We start from the raw sequence: 23,131 nt of genomic DNA on the forward strand, positions 1-23,131 counted from the left end.
ATTGAGTGTATTAATGAATATACCTTCTGAATGCTCTTTTTATTTCGGGAACTAGGTATAAAGAAATTAATGCATGAAATATTTTTTCCAAGAGAATGGAAGATCACACCATGATGATTTTTAGTCATGTGTTGTCATTAATTTATTTTAAAATGTGCATTCTGTAAGATCCAATTTAAAAATAGGCAGAATTTTTAATACTTGCTCTCAAATATTAGGGTTGATGAAATATGAACCCTGAATTTCAAAGGGCAGAATGAAATAATTTAATCAGAAATGAAAGGGAATTTGTTGATCTCCTTTAACGGCTAAATTTACAATTGCATGTGAAACCATGACTCAGATTACTGGAGTTTTTTCTGTTAATTGAAATATGGACTTGGATCCTGAATTCCTACGTAGATGTAATTTGTTCCTTTCATAAAGAGAGAAGGCACATGGCGTGATTGTATATATGTATACAGAAAATGGATGTCAAAATGAATGTGATTTTTTGTCTCTGCTATGAATAAGAGCTTTATGTGGCTCAGAATTAAAAACTGATTCTGCCTGTCAGCAGCCCCTGGACCTATTTTCATATTAAGAGGGTTGCTATTCCATAATAGTGGTCATAGAATGTTTCCATAATGACTGATTAAGGTCCCTTCAAGGTGGCAAATGAAGATCTTATCAGAGATTTCATGCAGATCTTATGCTGTTCCAGATGTATAAATGCGGATCTGGAACAATTTTGTGTGGCTTTGTCACTTTCTATTACTTATCTCATAGACCAGACCATGATAACTATGTTGAACCCTGTGGTTCAACTTACACACTGCTTTTATTCAAGTTTGGGAAAGTCTAGGGATTTGGCAGTGGAAGAGACATGGATTTATAATTTCTGCAGATTGTAGTTTCTGAATTAAGGTGTTTCTGGTGCTGTTTTGAGGTTGTTAATTCCTGTAACCTTCATAGTAGCATTTAAGGCTTTCTGAATTACGTTAACAGAGAAAGTGAGTGACCCATTTTGAGATATTGAGGTTTCCTAATTGAAGGTTTATGTCTAGGTCTTTCAGATTAAATCAGAGGACTGGATCTCTGGTGATGGTGGATAGCACTCCTCAAGGAATATACAACTTGGAAGTTAGAGTTTCTGATGGAGTTTGTCCTGATGTTATATCTACAGTACAAATCCACGTCAAAGAGCTGGAAAATGAAGCCATACAAAACTCAGCCTCTGTGCGTCTATCAGGTTGGTTTTATTTGCTGGTGAGAGTTCAGATCAGCTGCCTCTGTAGCTCAATGATCATGTCATGCAGGTATTATTATATCAATTCTTGATCTACTTAGCACTGTAGGGCATTTTCTGGTGTGTTTCCATACTGTTAAATAAGAAATAAATTGAGAAATTATCCTGCATTCGTTCTACCAGCATTTAATGTTCATCTACTTTTGCATCCCAAACTCAGATGTCACAGCAGAGGAGTTCATAAGGATAGATGAACATGGCAAAACAAGACATGACAAGTTCAAGGAATTACTGGCAAAAATGTTACCTGCTAAGCTCAGCGATATCATTATCTTCAGTGTGATGAACATTGATGGAAAACAGACAGATGTAAGATTTGCAGTCCATGATGGCTCAGCATATTACAGACCTGAGAAACTGCATGCTGAGATGGCAGTGTTTAAAAATGAGGTATGTTCTCTAGGGTTACCTGTGTAATCTGTCATCTGTGCAGTTCACTCAGATACTGAGTTTGCAGGGCATGCATCCTAAACTTCAGTGGAAGAACATCTTGCCTGCAGGTCTACATGCTAGATCTCCAGGTAAGGCTTTTTGCTTCACTTGGGACAAAACCACTTGTCAAGCAAGTAATTAATTAATTTCTTGCTTCTCCTTGGACCCATACATACTATTACTACAGTGCTTTATTAGCTCCTAGGTCAGTAAATATAACCACTTTTCAGTCACAGAAAGCTGCCTGGGACTGCATTCCTGTCGTGGTGCAGTCACCTGGGTTTTCTTGTCTGTGTTTCATTGTGTACTCTTATCAGACACTCCATAGAAAAAATCCTGCTGGAAGGAATATGCAGGTTAGAAGAAGAGTTGCAACAGATAACTGAGATGGAGACAACCAATTCTGTGATTGTATTTAAATCCCTAAAGGACAACTTTACATGCAAAGTGACACCCTCTCCCAGTGTTTTTACTGTAACAAAGATAAAACAGTTCTTGAATGTAAGATCTCTTCCGGATCCTGGTGTTCCCTAACTGTCCTGCACTCTCAGCAGATCCTGCAAGCCTCAGTCACCCAGATACAGTCTGGGCCCCACTTTTCTTTCTTGTGGCTTTGCTGAAGTCCTGCAGAAGTTGCTGAACCAACACTAAAGCTTACTGCCTTGCACAAAGGCAAGGAGCTGCTGCTTGGCTTGTGACTTGCCCTGGACAAGGCAGCACTTCTTGACATGTCACTTGTGGCTGTGGGAGCACGTTTGGGTTCAATACATGGTACATCTTAGGGAGGATTTATTCTGAAGAGAAAGCTGCACTTCCCATTTGTGTGAATATGGAAGAGTCTGCCTGTCCCTGGGAACCACCTGCCTACATCTTACTGTTTCTTAAATAGTTGTGTGGATTATGAGACTCTTCAGAGTGACCAAGTAGGAAATAGCAGAGACAGTTTGCATGAAGAATGCTTCTTTTGCTTATTTATTGGATTACTGCAACAATAATATAGCAAATTGCATAGATTTAAAATATTCTGTGCCATAATATATGGCAGGTGAATTCATCAAAATGGTAACAAGGGGATTGATTCACATATTTTAATGAAAAAATGTTTGTATTAATTATATATCACCTTTTAATATTTAATGAATAGCTCTAGTGAGCAATCACCAATAGTTTACAGAAAACCAATCATAGCTGAAGAATTTTTCCAGTAGTTTTTTTTATGTGTTTAACTATAAGTATAGAAAATAAGTAATTAGCACTGGAATTATTCATTGAATTGCTAAACAAATAATATGTTTGCATTACTTCCCTGGGATATGGCTTTACGACAGCCTTTTTTTTTTTTTTTTTTTGTATTTAGCAGAAAAATCATCCATCCTAATATTATAAAGCAGCCAAGGTTGGTTGTATACACTGGTTTTCTGTAATGGTATTAAACATCTGTCTACATGTGCATTATGAACTCTCCACTAATGGTGATACATGTGGGCAGCAGACATGAAACTGCATTGACAGGATGCATCATGTCATTGTAAAGTATATTTTATGCCCCTGGGGACATGTTTTTCAATACATGTTATGATACTTGAGGATATACTTGTCAGCTGATTACAAAGGTCAAAGTTTCTACAGTGGTGAATTGAGATGACAGCACGAGTGAAAAAAGCACTTCAGTATTTATGTATTTGTTTTGATCTTTTCAGAGTTATTTTTAAGGTCTGTGTCATACATTTTATAATCTGAAAAAAACCATATTAAATCTATAATTGAAGAGAGTGTCAGTCTGATCTAATGTTAGTTTTACATTTGTATACTTCAATATATACCACTGTGAGTGTAGTGAGGTCTCTTGTGTTTGGGTTTGAGCACTAAATACACATCATTTTAATGTCAGAAGCTTTATAGTGCACAATCCCCAAACAAGTGAAAGGGAGAAATCTGTCATGCCAGGGAATAAAGTTTGTGATAACTTAGTTCAGCGTGTAGGCTACTGGCAGAAGCACAAAAAGTCTGAAATAATGGCAGCCCTGTTTCTGTCCTCAGGCTTACTGTGGACAGCTTACTTTCCCTTTTGTGCCTTCTGCTAGTTCTTCAGTCTGTTCAGATTAGAAGCTGCAAACTGCAGAGTTACTACATTGCAAGACCTATGTGCACAATGAAGCTGTTATTTTTATTTGGGTATTTGGGCTCACAGGTGCAACCCCAATTAATGATAAAAAAACTATGAAAGATTCATGTAGAGCAGAATACAGTATCCAGTCTGCTGAGTTGACCACATTTTGTTTCAGACAGTTTGCTATTAAATATAAGTGTATGGGGCACAAATCAGCAGACTGAACCTTAATTGCTATGAAATTCTCTTGTCTGTGGACCTTGTTATTGAATTAATATAATGCTAACGCATATATTGAATTCCCTGCATTTTCCTGTGTCTGTATGCTTATGTGCAAGAGAATATAAGAAATAGTATCTGGTATAACTCACATAGAAAAATGTTTCTCCTGGCTTCAGCTAAAACATGCCTGTTGCTGTCAGGGTGCAGAGAAGTGTGATGCAGACAGCACAGTTCAGAAGGTGGAGTATCACTGCTCTCAGGGCTTTGGCCCTTGGAAATAATGGCAGTAGGCCAGTACAGATTTAACATGTTCACAGTAAGTCATGCCAATGATTCAATTTTTAGGAAATACTGCTCCTATAAATTTTTTCCTGTATTTGTCAAATCGGGTTATTTGCATTTATAGTCAGGGATGTTTCTCATTAATACTCAAGAAAATAAAGCATCTCATGAAGTCTGTGAGGCTTAGATTTTTCAGAAATTAAGGACTAAATAAAAACACTCATTAGGACAAGACTGGTGATGTGTTAAATTGTATTTTCTCTTAGATCCAGTCAGCTTTGCAAACAAACCTTTCACAAATCGATGTAGATGAATGTAGGAGCGCAAAATGTAGTGAGAGCTGTACAAACTACCTTGCCATGAGCGACATCCCAACAGTGATGGATACTGGAAGTGTGGCATTTGTCTCAGTAACAACCACCATCAATGCAGTCTGCACCTGTGCAGCTAGGGACCGAGTTCACCAGTCTTGTTCCTCCTACCCTCAAAGCCCTTGTCTCAATGGTGGGATGTGTATTGACACTTTGAATGGTTACAGGTGAGAAAACTTCCATTGCAGATTCTTTTTTTTTTTCTTCTATTTTTTAAATTGTTGATTGGGGATTATAAAATACAGGTCTAAAAAATTCGTAAATGTACTTCTGCCTGAAGGAGAAACAGAAAAACTCATGAGTGCACTGCAGTGTAAACAGCATCTTTACTAGTGGCCCAGTAATGGTGCTGTGGTCCTAAAAGTCATGGAAATAGTTTGTGAGTAAGAAAGAGAACTCTGGGGAAAAAACAGTGGTATAATTAACACATGCAATTTTTAAAGAGTGCCTAATTCAGTATGAAGAAATGGGAAGTGTGTTCTGTTTGTTTTTTTTTTTTTTTCTTTTCTGGAAGAGTAATAATAAAGGTATCAGTGATAGCAGCAGGAATGCTATATAGTGAAAAATATGCATTGTACTCCTAAAATACTTTAATCAAGCACCACTGAGACTCTGCTAAAGTATTTATTATTTTACTCCTATTTTTAAATAGCTATTTAACTGCTAGTGAAACAAACCCCCAAAGTGAAATGTTGGGGAATTTTGACCATTTGATGTTTTTGTGCTTTTTCAGATGTCTTTGTCCCACTTCATTTCATGGACCAGACTGCCAGCAGACAAAGCACAGTTTCCATGGAAATGGTTATGCATGGTTTCGTCCCATTAGGCCTTGTTTTGAAAGCTCTCTTTCTTTGGAGTTTATTACTGTGGTACCAGATGGACTTTTACTATATAGTGGTCCTTTATCGAATCCAGAACCTGGGAGGACAGAAAACTTCATTGCAATAGGTACTTCTGCAAAAGTGTGTGAAAAAATTAAATATCTTTTGAGACTGGGTTGCTTGTGTACAGTGTAGTAATTAGAGTATGAATGCTGCCTTTCTATCTTATGAAATAGTGTATGTTTTGAAAATATTTTGAAACATTTACTAATAGCTCTTTCTTCTTTGATGTCTCTTTTCATAGCCTGCACCTATAGCTTTAGGTCCACTTCAGAGTTGTAGAAATCAAGGGGAAGGCAAAATAGACAGATTGATATATATATATATGAAATAATCCCCCTAGGAAAGCTCTAATGCTGTAAAGGAATTTAGGTACTTTGAAGATAGGTATTACATGATTAATGTAGTCTTAGTTGCATGTCATCCTTATCTAGTTTGGTGAGAAAGGAAATCCACTTAAACTGCTTTCAGTCCTGGGGCATTTTTACATGTTTTTTTTTTTTTTAAATAGGCACTGACTTGATGGATGAATCCAGCCTCAGTGCACCACTCAACTACAAGTAAAATTTATACACAAGTAGAACACATTCCTTTATGTTGACACCTATTTAAAACATTGCTTCTGCTTATTTTTTATGAATTAATAAACGATGCACAGTGTGGTTGTCATGTTTCTAATTAATTGAAAGGTAATGTTGTTGGGACATCGTTAATCAGGTCTCATTTTTGCTTTGTTTTGCTGTTATTTATAAATTTGAGTAGAAGATGGGAGAGAGTAAAACCTGCACGTGTTAATTGTTTTAGAGCATTAAAAAGGTGCTAGAGCATTAAAAATGTGCAGATTGCGTATCAGGACCTAGTTTCAGTGTTTTGACAGAGAAGTGGAACAATCTAAAGCATAAAAATAAATGCTACATTGAATGAATGTGTTTGCATAATAGAAGTCATAGCATGTAATTCTAGTTATGGGGTAGTGAACCCTATTTTATGTGACTAGTACTAACCAGTAAATCAATACATTCACTAGCTGCTAACACATCCACAAGGGAAAGATTCTCCAGCTGTATTTAAATTCTTGCTCATGTTGTATTAGAACTCTCCAGTGGTATTCCTGTGCTGAAGATAAGCCATGGCTCAGGTTTTGTGATGCTGCAGTTTCCAAGTCAGCTGAATGTAGCAGACAAAAAGTGGCATCATCTGGAAGTCAGAACCAAAGGCCAGGTTGGTTATTTGATTTGTTCCACATCAGGATATTTGTATTTCCCATAAAATTTCCCTGTACAGAAAGAGAAGGAAAGGAAAACCAGAGAGGGTTATTACATGTGTTATTCTAGTGCTTGTAGATTTGATTAACAATACAAATTTCAGGAAGACAGTATTGTCAATTTCAAACCTACCTATGTTGTAGTCTATATTCCAGGATCAGAGGAGTTTTTTTTTTTTTTTCTTGTATTTTAAACCCTCCAGCACATGTGGAAGGTGCATAAAGGCTTAATTGTAATTTACACATTCAGGCTACACATTTGGACCCTGAAATTGATTACCTCTACACAAAAAGCAAATAATTATTTGCAAATGTAGTTACAGTTTTTATAAAAGTGGTGAAGGTACTCGGAAGCATGAATTAAATGTGGAGCTGAGTGCTTTCTTTTGTCCATTTTGCCTTTACTGGTTATTGCAAAATGGAAAACGGAGCAGGAAAAACCCACGACCCTTTTTGCTTGATGGTATGCAAAAAAGAGAAAGATGGAAATTTGATACAACTTGTTTCCTGAACGTTACAGAAATTCTTAATTCAGTAATTGTGTGTGTTGGTGTAGGACGTTCGATTCATTCTGGATCACTGCAGTGCAGCAGTTGTCTCAGAGATAGAAGGAGTAGGCAGATGGCTGTCCACTGAAGATCGCACAAATTGTGAAGTCTTTGGGTCTGTCCCACGACAAGCAAGGTACTTTTCAGGAGATTTACTATAAGACATTTTGTTGTAGGGCCTTTGAACATTTTACCTCTCAAATTGAAGCTGTCATTAGTGACTGTAAGCATATAAGCATTTGCTTTTCTCAAGGACCTTCTGGGCCAAGTCTGGACCTTAAAACACTAAACAAATTTTGAGGAACCAATCTTCCTCCAATATTGTTGCCACGATAAACAAGCCCCAGAACACTCTGTGGCCAATACCAGAACTTTTGTGGGTACTGTGTACCATCCCTAGCCCACAGGATTTCTCACTTTATTTATGAAGTCACTGTAAGCCTGTTCTTGATAACCTCATTAAATTAGGCCAGTTGACCTTTTAATGGTAATAACTGGATCCTCAACCAGTTTTACTGTCTGATTGGTAGAAGTCTGAGGGCCTTTGCTGACAACTTTTTGCAAACTGTCTGATCCAAGGTTACTGCCTTTCTAGGACAGGCAAAAGCTCTATTTGTACCTCAGCTTTCACAGCTTGCTGTGCTCCTACAGACAACTGATGAGATGCACAATCCACCTTTCCTTATCCAATACAGACAAAGCAGGGCACTGAGTCTGGTGGTTTAAATTGCTTGTGCTGTTGGGTTGGTCCTTAGTGTTGGTTAAAACTGGAAAAGGTGGAAAATCTTCAAAAAGTAGTCACTACATTCAAAGCAGAAGGGCGTGTTCAGCTTCATTCTGCAGGGGTTTGGATTCAGTATAATTCAGCCCTTTGGACTGATGCTTGTTGCCCTTGCTGATGACACCAAGATAGGAGAAATTACCTGTATGTTGGAGGGTATGGCTTGGAATTAAATGTGATCTTGGCAAACTGAAAATAGGACCAGAAAATACAATAACCAGTCTCAAATACAGAGAAGGGAACAAGTAAGAGGTACAGATGGTAGTTGGAAAGTGAGTCAGAAATGCCACATTAAGCTGAAAAAGGCAAGCACTGCACAGTAATACCTCAACATGTGTACATCTCTGAAACACAGAGGATAATCCTTCCACTCTGGTTAGTGCTACTGGGCTTCAGCTGGAATCCTGGGTCCAGTTTGTGTACTATGGTGCAGGATAGATGTGTACAACTGGGTACAGTCCAGAGAAGAGCAATGACTGTAATCAGCTTGCCTTGAGAGTAAGACCTATCAAGAATGAAGGAATTGAGGTCACTTAACTGAAAAAAGAGAAAACTGAGGAGAGATGTGATAAGCCTCAGTGTATATAAAAGAATGCTACAAAGAGGATTTAGACAATCTCATCTATACAGTACCTTAAGTTACGGTGAGAAATATTCAGGTTATATTTTAAGAAAACCTTTGTACTAATAAAGATATTTGAGCTGTGGAACAGGTAGTTCCAGCAAACATGCTGATTAGTGTTGGAATTAAGCTTTGTTAGCAGATGCACGAAGCCCTCCTTGTCATGAAAGAAGCACATAGAAAGGGGAAAAACGTAAGAACAAATGAAAACAAAAAAAGAGCTGATAACTCAGAGAAAAAGAAACTCTGTGAGAGCTAAAATATGAGGAATTCTTTGGCTCAGAGAGATGATTTGGACACACTGCAGAGCCTAGATGTGTGTACTGTACATTCACCCAACTTACAGCTTTCTGGCCTTTATCATCCACAAAACAGTCTTTGTTGTAGTATTCCTACAGGATAGGAGAAATGAGCACATAGAGAAGCACTTGATGGAGAACATGGCGTCTGGAACACAAGCATACCTGAATTGTAATGGTCCTGTAGTTAAATTCCCAACAGATTGCACTGTCATGAAAAAAAATAAATTACCCTTTAAAGGGATGATGGATTCTGCTCACTGAGTGTTTCACAGGAAAAAAGATACAATACTTGCATGCTTTTGTCATTTTATAAAGCCCCTGTTATTTGGATATGCAATGTAGCTGTTTATTTATCTGCTTATAGTAATATGCTTAGGTTTGAAGTTAAATTCACATCTATTTCTGTTATTCACATAATTTTTATAGGTATTTGAGTGTGAACCATGTCCTACAGCTGGGTGGTGTAAAAGAATCACTACCCTATTCCTACCCACAGCTGCAACACAAACACTTCTCTGGTTGCTTGCGCAATTTCATCTTGGATACTCAGGTAAGAGAAATGTAGCATTTTGCTTTAGCAAAGGAGTGAACTTCATTAAAGTTTTGGGAGATTAATACTATACCCAAAACTTTTACTTCTGTTTAGTCAATGCCTGCCTGCATCAGTGTAAACTATGAAAATATTTGGGATTTTTCTGTCATAATTAGAATAACTACCTTGAAAAGTTATTTCTCAATTACAAACAGATGTATTTGTGAGCCAGAAACTGTGCTTTTTTCATCTCCTACTTAATGCAGCTGTCTTCCAAGCTTCTTTGCTCATTCAGGGAACTTCTGAATGGCAGTTGTATAATGGTGTATTTATGCCAGCTGTCTGCTTTGTTAGAAAATATTAGGGATTCTTTTACTTTCATAGTCAGTTCAGTTTATTCACAGGCAAAATGCAGTCTTTATAAAATAAGTTGAAATCTGAATGTCAGAAGGCAAACTTAGCATCTTAAGCGATGGAGATGGAGAACAGACTCCTACATGGTGTTTAAAAAATGAAGTGTGTTTCTTAAGTATTATCTCAGTGTCATGATTTTCTCTTGAAGGTTTATGACCTTCAGTCTCCTGCAGAGTCCCTGAATAGTTTCCCTGGCTGCACACTTACGGATGGGAGCTGTGAGACTATGGGATCTTCTTCCTGTGGCATTCATGGGAGGTGTCTTGGAGACTGGGGCTCCTTTGCTTGTCACTGTTTGCCAGGTTACTATGGCTATCGATGTGATAAAGGTGAAGTCTTTTTCAGTTATGTATTTGATAGGCTGGTAAATTTTACAATCCAGAGAGCTTATAATGTTTGCAGGTATTGGCTGCTGAGGTGGTTTCTGATGTTTACATTGTGTAAAGCCGTATTTCAGTGTAGTTGTGTTTGTTTTTAACAGTTTATTTTCTATTGTCTTTAACAAATTACTTTCTCAATATCAGATTTCTTTAATCCTGAGAGTGTTTGTGGCATAACTATATAATGGAGACTACATGACAAATGATTTCAGAACAAAATTATTTCTTTGCATCACAATTTTTGAATTTGCATCTGTTTCGGAAATCTAATAACCTAAAACTTAAATGTGAGTGTGCCTGTACCACTTTACTGTGCAGAATTGGAACTACACAACAGAAATAGGAAATTACTGCTCTGTTGGTGTCTGGAAGAGACTTAAGGATCTGTGCTTTGGTATAGTAGGATCTTTCCTTTAGCCCCCATGGAGCCAAAGTTTGCAGCAAAAAGAGAACTGTAAGACAGCAGGATGTGAAACTTGGTTGCAGTACTTAATACCTTGTCTACAGCTCTTGTTTTGTTTTGGTTAGAGCTTCTGCTTTCCTGCTGTCATACAATGTGAGTGTTGTAAGGAGAAGCATTAGCAGGGTCAAGTTAGAAGGGAAATCCCCTCTTTACAGAGGAAGTGGGCAAAGGGACATACCCAAAGGACAAGTTCTGTCTCATGGATCCCTGCTGTGCATGACAATTTTTTTCTTTTATTTTCAACTCTTACTACAAAAATAATTGAGACAGTAATATTTCCCTTTTCCTACAAAATGGTTTAAAGGTCTTTATCCTGTCTTTTCAGTTTCCAAAGAATATACATTTGGGCCAGGAAGTCACATTCGCTATCAGCTTCCCGTCAGCGTGCCAGCCCGTAGGACGCAGTTTGAAGCTATGATTAGGACACGGCAGCCCAACAGTGTCATCACGAGCATGTTGTCTCGAAATAAGGATGAACACATCACCCTACAGGTGAGCAAGGCATTCCAGGCAGTTACAGCATAAAGTTAAATCCATACCAGTGAGTACTTAGCCCAGAGAAACATTAGGTGAAGAGCTGGAAACAGAACTGACACCTTATGCTAAGCACAAAACCTTTGGAATTCATTTTATGCACACTTACAGATCTGAGCCTTCACTTAAGATATTGAGGACACAGCCCTGCTATCCCCTTGGATTTCAAATGACACTGTTGCCAGTTATAGTGAAGTATTGTTTGCTGTAGGATCAGTAAGGTGTCTACTCTGGTATCCTATACAGCCATGGTCACAAGCGGCCAATTCTGCATAGTTCAGACCCTGCCAAGAAAGATGCCTCTAGCCCTTGTAATAGTGTCAGGCTCTCCAAATGACAACTGTTATTGTATAGAGACCACATATTGTATATAGTCAGTTCTTCAGATCAGTTGGTTTCAGCTGGGGAAATGATGCACCAGATTCTCAAGCCTTTCAAGAGTACCATTAGTCTGAAAGAAGCAGGGTAGAATTATTCTGAGTAAAATACATACTACTGTGAGTATCCTGCTGTCAGTATTTGGGTTGTCTAGTTCAGTAGCACCTGAAGTATCTTTATATTACACCATCCCTGCAGGTGTTCAAGAGGGGATTGACATGGCACTTGATGACATGGTTTAGTAGTCATGAGTTCTTGGGTGACAGGTTGGACTTTGATCCTTGAGGTCTTTTCCAACCTTATTGATTCTATGTGCAATGTAAACTTATTCTAAATGAAAATAAATGCTTTAAGATTGGTGATGATACAAAAATCTTCGTTCAAGTAACATGACAGTTACAGATCAATTCAAAATTGAATTAAAAAAAAAATTCAAAGGTGATGGCTTTTTTGTTTCTTACTACTTTGTTAATTATTCCCAAGGTTGTTCAGGGGTTCTTAATGGTCTCATATAATCTGGGTGATGGAGACTACTCTGTAAGCCTTCCCTCCTACCATGTTAATAATGGTGAATGGCATCATATCACACTGGAGAGAAACGAAAATGAATTCACTCTTCGCCTTTATGAAGGAGGTGGGAGGAGAGAAATTCTGAAAGCAGCAGGAATATACAAAGAGATCATGATTGACCCCAGCAGCTTGGTCCTTGGAAACACCTACCCATTCAATCAAAACAAGAGTTTTCAAGGTGAGGAATTCCTGATCTCAGTGTTCAGAATATGGACATATAAAACTGGTGTGCTGGTACTGCATGGGCATATTGTGAGAAGCTTTCTTGTTTATGTAGAGGCCAAAGTAAAGAGGATTCTTGCATGACACTTTGCAACAGCGACAAATCAACTCTTCTGACAAGGAAAAATATACAGCAGTGGATTATATTGTTGGCTTCTTCACAGGACTGTATGTAGAGCATTTGTAACTGGAGATCCACAAGCTTCTCCCAGGTGGACTGTGGATGGCTTATTGCGTTATTTACACAGAACTGGTTCATTGCCTGGTTCTGTCCAGTCCATCCAGCAGCTGTGCTTCCCAACCAAATACAGCTGTCCCTATGCTGAAAGGAATATTTCCATTTCCTATGTGCATTGCATGGTACACAACAAAATCTGGTATATTACCTTTATGTATTACTTTTGTATTACTGGATTTTACAGTCATTCAGTTGAAACACTAACTAAAATTATAAATGTTTTATTGAATTAAAGCTAACAATTAAAATTCTCTATTGAAAACCTAGTCAAAGGGTTGTCAGCAGAACACATCTGTGTCTTGAACACACACACACAAACACACACACACACACACACACACACAGAGACAGGTCTGCACAGCATTTGGTTCTTGGAAATCTTAATGAAAGCTTAAACAAATCAGACAGAAAAGGGAGAACGATGCCATGGAAGTTGAAGTAAATTCAGTCCTAGATTTAAACTTTAGTAGTCAGAGTCCTTTGTTAAACATAAACTGCCAAATCTTACAGCTGCTTTAAATCATTCTTGCTGAATCGCTTTTAAAACAGTCTCTTTTTGCCTCACCTCAGGATGTATGAAGGATGTCAGATTTAATAACTACATGATCCCTCTGGATACTCACGTGAAGGAGCTGGTGTCAGTACTGAGTGCCCAAGGTGTCAAAGAAGGCTGTTCTTCAGAGGCTTGTAGGAATAACCCTTGTAACCAGGAATTTATTTGTATTGATTTGTGGATGATGCACGAATGCAGGTAATTGGTGGAAATAAAAGCAAAAGACCCTCCAGATTCAGGTGGGAAAGGGTAGATGCTGCCTAAGTGTGCAACTTGAAGGCTGCCACTGTCAATCTCATCAAATTGGTTGAACTGCAGTGGAACACTAAGCTAGAAGCTTGCAGAAGGCATCAAGTTACTCCGAGAACACTGGCCTTTTAGGTACTGCACTTAGCTGATGTAAATCAGCACATCTCCATTGATTCTGTAGCAATTTCACCTGCCTGTCTTAATTGAAAACATTTAAAGAATAGCAGCAAATCCAGAATGTTTGTAAACCTTGAAAACCAGGCAAAGAACCTTAGCTGGAGTGGAACAGAACGCTAGCAAGGCTAGGCTGGCTTGTGGATCTTGTGCTGTGCAGTGTAGATGTGCTTTCCTTTGTCAGTATCTGACTTCTTACACGGTCTTAAGCTGTGAGCTCTGTTCCTTTACAGGCCACTCAGGTTGCATTAGAAGCACCACATCATAAAGCTCAGAGTTCTTGTGTGTGGCTGAGGCTGAGCTTAGGACAACACTAACTCAAGTTAGTTGTGCTGTGAAAATGGACACTTTAAGCATTACTGACTGCCACTGTCCACACGAATGGAGTTTTCTAGACATGATGTGTTTGGGTTTTTTTTTTTATTCCTTGAAATTCAGTGTAAGGGAAACACAAAGAATACAGCATAATTTGTCCTGCCTAGATAGAACTGCAAACCTTAGTCCAGCTAGTTTTTCATGGGTAATCTTGCAGTAGCCAGTGGAACTACCTGAGTTCTGAAAGCCCCAGACATAAGGGCTTAATATTGTGGAGCTCGTTGTATGACTGCTTTAGGAAAGACTACAATCCTGTTATTATTCTAAGCAACTTGTAGTAGCTACTTCAGGAGCTGTATGTAGAGTGTCATCAAAGACTATTTTAAAATCTTGAATGCTGTCTTTCATGTTTACTTTTCCCAAAGTTTAATGTTTTCATTCTGCCTTCATCTTTTCAGTTGCCCTCCAGGACACATGATCATGGAGAATGCCACTGGCAGACAGTGTGTCTACACTGCATGTGCTAAAAGGCCCTGTAACTATGGTACCTGCATCTCGCAGTCACCAACCAAGTTCCAATGTCACTGCCCTGATGGCTATACTGGACGTAACTGTGAAATCACACTGGCGATCTTTCACAAGGATACTGGCCTCAGCTTTAGTTCCATGTTTGCCATCTGCATTTGCTTTTTGGCGCTGTTAGGTAGCTATGGCAACTACATCTTGTATTACCTTTGGTGACATCATTTATCCATCTTGTCCTGAATAGTCATCATCTCGTCCTCCTAATGGAGACCTGACTCTGTCTTCATTTCTTTGCCATGCTCTCAACTCCATCAGTAACTTACTTTTCATCCCTGTGGTGGTGTATTGCTAAGTGAGTTGACATTTGTGAACTATGGGAAGTCCTTGCATTTTTATTTTCTGCACATTTTCACTTCATTGCTAAGGAACTGTTCAGATGCATAATTGGAAGCAAATTCAATTGAACGGCAAGAGTGGAAATTGCTGCCAGATAAGCACTGAATAGAACACTAGTGAGCATGAAACAGATTTTTCTGTCTAGGAGAAATGCACTGTCCAATAGGAATACACTTGGTCAGGCAGAAGCAGCCTCTCACGTTTTACCAGTTGTGTCACAACTCCTGACAGCTGCTTTTGGCTTCCTCAGTAGTTTTCAGCCTTAGGTACTTGGTCTCAAAGAGGAAAAAGATACATTGTGGACTGTTTTGAATCCACCTGTGTAGCTACCTGAAATACCATCATTTCCCCCAAGTCTGCTAGATAATATGCTTGCCATGCAAATATGAATAGCAAATAACCTGGGAAGCTAACTGTTTTCACAGCTTTTGGAATGCCAGTTAGCTGAGGTTAATAGACCATTATGGTAAAGGAGGATTTTTGCTTTGTCAGAGGAGTTTTATTGTCAGCTGACTTTGTATGGCTGCCTGTGCTTGACTGCAAAAACTTCTTGTAGCTAATAATCCTGCTAATCTTTCAGGTCACAGTTATGAGTAAGAAACCAGGTGGTGTGTGTTGTGAAAATGTTAGTCGATGTGGTTAGCAATGGCATTATCACACAACTGTAACTTCTGTTAGGAGAATTTTTAATAAAATCCCTTGTTCTCAAGATTTCAGATGCTCTTTCTCTTATACGGCCTCTAGAAAGTGGTAATGCACATAGTGATTAATTAATGCAGCTTTAATTATAAATGCATATGCTTTCATATGTTAGAAAAGCTGCTTTTTTTCACATCTGATTACATCTTTTAAGTTCAAGTGTGGAACAATTTTGACACATTATGGTAATGAGGGCTATGGAGGAAGAGGTAATTGCACATCTCAGACACCTTGGTTCAGCTTCAAGGGTACAGCTACACAGCACAGTGCAGCACACAGACCTGTGTGCACCACTTCCAGACCCACTGACATCCAGATGCTGCTGCACTGAACTGCACTCTGCCACGTAGATCTTCCAAGATATTCTGGCCTCTTTAATTCACTGATAGTGAGTTGATAGTGGTTCATGGTATGCAATAGTTTGAGGTCTTGCTATGAGCTTCTATCAGTTTCTGTAGAGTTTGTAACCCAGTGGTGCACAAGTTTCTGTTTTATGTGATGTTTCTCTTTATCCAATGTTGAAGCTTTCCAGCTGTCAGTGTGTAAAATGCACCTAAGCATTTAACAAAAATGTTTAAATTCATGGATGTTAAGGCAAAATGTGCCTGATTTTTTTTTCTAGTAAAATGTATGAAGTCATTTCCTCTTTTGTCTCATGCCATCTTGTGCTTCATTTCTGTGTCTCCTACTGTCAACACGTTACTGTACTGCTACCCCTTTGTGTACATTTTCTCTTACAAAGTTTAACACTTGGCAGTAAATGTTAGGTCTCTGAACACTACTTGGGTTGTTCAGTTCCTTGACAACTTCAAGGCTGTCCTTTAAAGGGAATTTAAAACACTCTTTAAAGGCCTTTTCTCTGTCTTTGATGTTCACTTGTAACTACATTCAAGAATGCAAAAATCCAACATTTGCTGAGAAACACAAAACTACAGCCCTGCTGGCTGTGGCTGCAAAGCAGTGCTCCAGCACTTGGACAGAAAAACCATACTGCAGCACTGCTGAACACAAGGGATTTATTTGTTTCTGAATGATGCTGTTTTGCTCCTGTGTGTTTGCACAGCTCTCTTCAGTGCTGTATTCTTATGGGCTCGCTGGAAGACTCACAAAGGCCTGAATGGAGGAGTTTACCAGGTATCTGCACATCATGAGGATTTGGAGGACATCAGAGAAAATATCCTCAACTACAATGAAGAAGGTGGTGGGGAACAAGATGAAGTAAGGACCTTTGTGTTACATTACAGTTGAGGGGACTAGTGGCTCACCATGCTAATGAAAATGTACTTTATGTTTTTCCCTTATAACTGAGGACCTTAACCTTTATTTTGCTGATTCATTACTGCTATTGGTAGATGAATTATTTGCAAGGTTATGCACACAAGGGTGCATGTTTCTTAAGTAGAGATAAGTACCTATCAATTTTTAATTTGTCTTAAAGCAAGTGTTCCTATGTGTGTATTTAAAAGTGCTTGTAGAGTGAGTTTAGCAGTAAAGAACTAACAGCTGATGGGTTTGGTTTCAGCTCAGAAGCCACTGAGGTTCCCAGTGGTAATTACTGCTGTAGCATTGAGGGCTTGAAAGAGCCTGATGTGAACTGTTCCTTGTGGACAGTCTCTTTCTGGAGACTGTAATAGCAGTTTTCAGATTTGACTTGCTAAGAAACCAAAGTTCTGCATTTGCTTCTCCTAAGCCCTATAGCACAGAGTGGTTGTGGGAGAACCTTCCTGCATATTTCTGGAGTGAAATAACTATTGAACATAATCTGTGTTTATACTTAGAGTCGACCAGATCATACCCAAAGTAGATAATACTAACATTTCTGCTACCCGTTTGAAGGATTTCTAATCGTCAGTTTAAGCCAGGACTTTGAAAGAAACCTGCAGATGTTATAGAAGAGCAATTTAAATAGATCATTTGCTGACCCACAGACATTTGCTATGTTCAAAAAAAGTAAGGAACTTCACTGCCACCTTTGAAACTGTTTATTTCATAGATTCGAAGATGGTGTGACTTACTTACAGAGGTAAGAATAGTGAGGCCACTAATGTGATGGGTCAAAAAAAGGCCATGTTTAAAAACAAATATTAAATATGATCTGCCCTCAAATTTCAAATATCTTCTTCAAAAAGCCACCTGAGAAAATATTCTTACTTGTAGAGCATCCCTTCTTGAAGTGTGAACATAATAACTACAGGGACGTATTCATGTGGTATCATAGACAGCTCTATGCGTAAATCCTGCTGCTGTTAATCAGATTAACTTCCTCTGCAATACTTTGGGGTTTTACACCCAGAATGTCTGTGACATGTTTGATTACCTTCAGAAAGTTCTTAAAATGCACTCCTTATTTTAAGCAGTGCAATCAAATTAGTGACTTGATCCTCATCTCAGGCTATTGCTCTGTCTTGAGGAAGTGCTGCCTGGAGTGAAGCCTCTGCACATTCTGTGTACTGCTCCTAAACTTTTCAAATTTTACAGTTGCTGGGGTTGCAACTAAAAACCTTCCACAATCCTTTTTAACAGCTAATTGTTTGTCTATATTTAAAACCCCCAAAATAGCCAGAATTACAATACCTTACTTGTGTTCTCACGTTACCTTAACAACAGGATCTTGAGGGTGCTGGGACAAGACAGTTTTGTCTTTGTAATGTTAGTATAGGGCAGGACTAGGGCGATAAGAAGCTGTCTTACCAAGGAGTTTCTTCACCTGAAATAAACTGTCCTTGGAGGAATTAGGGGTGCATTGCTGTAGTAACTTAGTGCACTGGTGAGTATATGTGTTGTTAAAAGTATATGTGTTGTTAAAAGCCAGCTTTGAAGCTAGAGGCAAGGATTGACTGGGGTTTGTAGCTGCTGACTGGGAATGATCTATAATCAGAAGAGATGTGTGATTGTAATGGACAACTAATAGCAGTGAAAGATAACACACAGATCAGCAGAGATGAGCCTTAAATCTGTATTTGGACAAACTCCCATTCAAATTTCATATGACAAAGAGTTGCCATGTCTTATCACCCTTACTGGTAGCCAGGCCATTGTAACACGCTCATCCTGGGATCATACGTTAGCTTGCACTTACTTAGAACGTGTCTAAAATAGACATCTGCACTGTGGGTCTCACATTGTTCGTCACTACCAGTATTTAGTCCCTGGATGAACGGAAATAAGCAGCTATTTCATGACAGTCCTGTCACGAACTTCTCTTGCCACTTGCACAGCTTCTTATTTTTAAAGCAATTCTCTGTCCCTGATTGAAATTCAGCAAAACTCACCAAGAGCACCTAGGTTAATCTCTTATAAAATGGTTATGTGAGAGAATCGATGTGATCTTCTGGAAAGTGCTGCTTTGAGAGCTCTGTAGTTGGTGGCTGCTATTCAGGTGAATAGCATGAGTGATACAAATAATTACTTGTCTGCCCTAATGAATTCTGTCTCACAGCATGTCAGCAGCCTTCTCCGGCCTGTAAATAAGTCCAGAGACACAATCTCTGGATTGTGGGAAGGTGAAGGATGCTGTAGCACAACACCTTTCTTTCCTTCAGCTGGCATACTTTGATTAGTTAGTGCAATTAACATGCACAGTGTTGATAGCTTTACTGACAGAAGTTGTACTTCAGGACCTGTGGCATGGACACCATTAAGTGCTTTGCACAAGGAGGAAAACATTTAAAAAAATTTATTTATTTTGGTAACAGGTAGTTATTTGGCTTCTACAGCAATGCCCCTTCCAGTTAACACAACTAACCATTATTCCACAGATTGATACAACTTTAATAGAAATCACATCGATGTCTGAACTACTAATGCAGAAAGGCTTCCTTTAACGTGCTGTTTGTGAATATCCTTTCTCACCTTTGTTGCCAGACTTGGTACCAGTGTTTAATGATGATAAAATATTCAGATCTTAATTTTAGAACTAAATTTGGGTTTTTTGCTGTCATTTTAATTTAGCTTCTAATAAGAAATTAGACTTGATTTTGAACCTAGCTTTAGTAGTGCAGGCTGCACAGCTGTTCCTCATGCATTCTCTTCTGCTTAGTGGGTTTGGCTTTAAGTGCATTGTAGGAGGCAGAGTTGGCTGAACAAGCCAGTCCTTTGCATGTTCACACCCAACAAACTGCCTTGGGATTGTTCCTTCATTTCCACTAAAATGAGAAATTTTGGGAGAAATAAAGAGAATGTTAACTTCCTGTGAATGGTTTCTCACCCCAGGATGCATACAACATCGCAGAACTGCAGGTGTCTATTCAAACTAGTCCAGCCTATTCCCTCCACATGAAGAAAGAAAACCCAACAAAACCGAAGAGATTCTTTAGGAACACGTCCCCAGGCATGCCGGAGCAGACCAAAACATCAGTGACTACAGAGCCCTCTTTCACTAGCACAGACTTTGGTCAGTACTTGTTGGATGTTGTCAGAGATGCTGACCATCATCCCCAGGCTGTACCCCAGGACTCACTGCAGGTGTTCTGCACTGAAGGAGAAGGCTCGGTTGCTAGCAGTCTGAGTACCCTGAGCTCCTCTGGACTGAATGAAGCTATAGCGTACGACGACATCAGAGAGTGGGGACCAAAGTTTGAGAAACTAAGTGAACTGTACTCACATATAAATGCAGAGGACCTGTAGATTACCAGGTCTGCTATTTAAATTAACATTTTGGAAGCGGGGTGAAGGACAGTTTTTCACGCTCCTGCTATGTACTACCCCCACCCCCCTTTTTTTTTTTTCTGTTATGATAGGCAGTCATATTCCCACTCATGGGCCACACTTTGCTAATCTTGGGGCATTCTGGACATTTACATTTGGGGATATCAACTTACTGGGAGGCATAAAGGGAGAACTTGGGGTACTTAGCCATTCACAGTGTTTAAGAAATAAACAGGGTGGGGTTTTTTTTGGTAACTAATAGACTCTTTGAGAGCTCCTATGCACATAATCTAAGATGGTGCTGAAAGCATGAAGCAAGCATGCTGTGTATGTGTTCTATTTCCAGTAGGAACTTCAGCAGTTATCTGAAGAAACATTTTAGTACAGAACCATGATCAACTAGGGAAAGGGAAAGATGGGGAAAAGTAGCAGCAAGTTGCACAGAGGGAGGAATATTATGCTTTAAGTTATTAATCCCTTTTCCAGGCCTTTTAATGTTCAGCTAGTGTTCTGAATTTCTTTGCCTAAACTTGACTATATCTGGAAAGAGGAGATCCCCTAAAATTAATGTTGATTTTTTTTTTCCTTTTTGAATTCACACCTTTTGCATATATAAATGGAACAAAGTGCAGCAAGAACACAATCTTATTTTGTGCTGTTTATATATTAAATTATATATAATCTTATCAGCTGACAATATGAATATAATATATAGATCTGAGATAACTTGTTTCATTAAAAGAAAACAAACCAATCTGTTATAAGAGACATTAAAACTGCTTTGCTTACAGTTGCATTGCATGCAGCTTTTTTTGGCGTGTCTGGCTTTCGCTTTTTTTATATATATTAAAAAAAAAAATATATCTATATAAATAAAACACATAAATAGGTCAGTGCAGTCTGCTGGCAAGATGAATTTGCACATTTCCCAAACAAAATATTCATGCAGTATCTTGTCCTTGTGTGCTTTTGAGAGACACTTTGGAAAACCAGCAGCACACGCTCAGCCAATGGCTACACACTGCAGATGTAGCCTTTTCACCTGGAAGAGCTAAATGCCATTTTAACCCATGCCTTACAGGTTTGAGTCACAGGTGGTACAGAGTCTTTGATTCTGTAATTTGACTGCTACGTTATCTGTGAGGAAATGCAGACTAAAATGCCTTGCAGTGTCCACAAGTCAGGTATGTCAGCTTCTGTACTTCATGATCATAGCAGTAACAAGCAGGATATGGAAATGAAGTCAATGTATTATACAAAGCCAATCCACTTCTTTCCCAATAGTGGTATACCTTGTCTTCTGTTTGTATACCTTGTGTTCTTTCCACAGCTATGGATATGCTCCCATTTTGTCTGGTTTTATTTTAATTTGCTTGTATATAAGCTCCTTGGGGTAAGGACTGCCTTTATTTGCTTGTACAGTGTCATGTGTATCTAAGGCACCATACTAGTAATAAACTTTCTGTATATGATGTCTCTTCCTTGCATATATTTAAGGTTGGACTCTACAGAATTGTTTCTCAGTTTTGATCAGATACTTCCACAGCCATGAGTCATGCAAGCTGTTCTGTCTGAAAAGTCAAAGGAAGCAGCAGGTGGTTCTCACTGAGGTGTGGACTCAAGCTCACCATTTTGGAGTTTTCCGAGGGCTGCAGCTGGCTGGGGCCACAGACCAGGGGTTTTCTTTTTGTATATTGCATGGTTGTGAGTTTTGCAACAGGCAGACAATTAGTCTAAGAAAGAACAACTCCTTAATTTTACATTCAGTAGAATTACTCAAATTGTGTTACTCGTAGGATAACAATTCCCACATGTATAGCAAGTCGAGGTTTGCAACAAAATGGCAGAGGAGTTGGTGGTGCTTTGCTCCAACTGTGTCACAGTTCAACAAATTATGTCTGGGAAAAAAATTGTAACTCTGTCACCTTCCCTGGAATGTGCCCAAATAACTTGACTACAGAGTATGCTGAGAACATGGAGGCCTTGGTTCCATTTGCTGAAGCACTTAGGCCGTTAATTAAGTACTTGTCACTGACAGCAAAACCAAGGCCAAACACAGTTCTGTAACCTGGTGACTGGGAGCACAGAGGCAGATGGGTTGTGCAGTCAAGGCTGCAGATTTGCTGAGGTTGTGATGTATCCTTTGAACAGTCCCAAACAGGAAACTTGGAAGCCAGCCTGAAGCTGTTGCTGTACCACTGCTTCTTCCCCTATTACAGTTTAAGGAAACATAAGTAAAGTAACAACCACAACCTCATGCTGCTTCTGCAACTGCACTTAGCCATACCTCTTACAGCATGTACAGCATAAAACAAAAGGTCAGAACACATTTTCAAAACTGCTAGAGGACCTTGTGTAGATACAATCTCAGTAACAGGACATACTCTTTTGCTTCTGTCATGCTCTATTAAAAATACTTTTCCACCTTCTAAGGTTTACCTGTTTTAATTTGCATGCTGCTCTTCTAATTACTGTGCAATTGCTGAACTCCTACCTTCACTTGTTCTGCACTTACACATACAAATACTTCAGTACCTCTGCAAAAAAGCTTATCACAGCATAGCAGTGGCATCACTTCAGACCAGGAACAGCTGGCTTGACAACAGACAGCTTTGCAGTGTGTGACAGCAGTGAAAAAAAAGAGGGTTATGAAAAAAAAAAAAACCAAAACCAAAAAATCACTGGGTCCCTAGGTAGTGGGATTTTCAGTAATCTGGTTCTTTTAGTAATCTTCTTCCA

The 23,131-nt window shown here is 38.9% G+C and overlaps 1 protein-coding gene across 1 annotated transcript in view; it reads left to right on the forward strand.

Moving 5' to 3' along the window:
- LOC128973411 (neural-cadherin-like) overlaps positions 1-20,371 on the forward strand; it is a 58,913-nt gene extending 38,542 nt beyond the window's left edge. The window contains exons 20-33 of the mRNA XM_054389716.1: positions 1,047-1,231; positions 1,449-1,678; positions 4,601-4,872; positions 5,439-5,653; positions 6,680-6,807; positions 7,407-7,534; positions 9,530-9,653; positions 10,198-10,378; positions 11,218-11,384; positions 12,288-12,552; positions 13,405-13,585; positions 14,584-14,828; positions 16,809-16,963; positions 19,958-20,371. Coding sequence (XP_054245691.1) covers positions 1,047-1,231; positions 1,449-1,678; positions 4,601-4,872; positions 5,439-5,653; positions 6,680-6,807; positions 7,407-7,534; positions 9,530-9,653; positions 10,198-10,378; positions 11,218-11,384; positions 12,288-12,552; positions 13,405-13,585; positions 14,584-14,828; positions 16,809-16,963; positions 19,958-20,371 — 2,890 coding nt within the window. The remainder of the gene's footprint in view (positions 1-1,046; positions 1,232-1,448; positions 1,679-4,600; positions 4,873-5,438; positions 5,654-6,679; positions 6,808-7,406; positions 7,535-9,529; positions 9,654-10,197; positions 10,379-11,217; positions 11,385-12,287; positions 12,553-13,404; positions 13,586-14,583; positions 14,829-16,808; positions 16,964-19,957) is intronic.
- The last annotated feature ends 2,760 nt before the right edge of the window (positions 20,372-23,131 follow it).

This window comes from Indicator indicator, chromosome 19 (assembly GCF_027791375.1).
Source record: "Indicator indicator isolate 239-I01 chromosome 19, UM_Iind_1.1, whole genome shotgun sequence".
NCBI classification, from domain to species: domain Eukaryota; kingdom Metazoa; phylum Chordata; class Aves; order Piciformes; family Indicatoridae; genus Indicator; species Indicator indicator.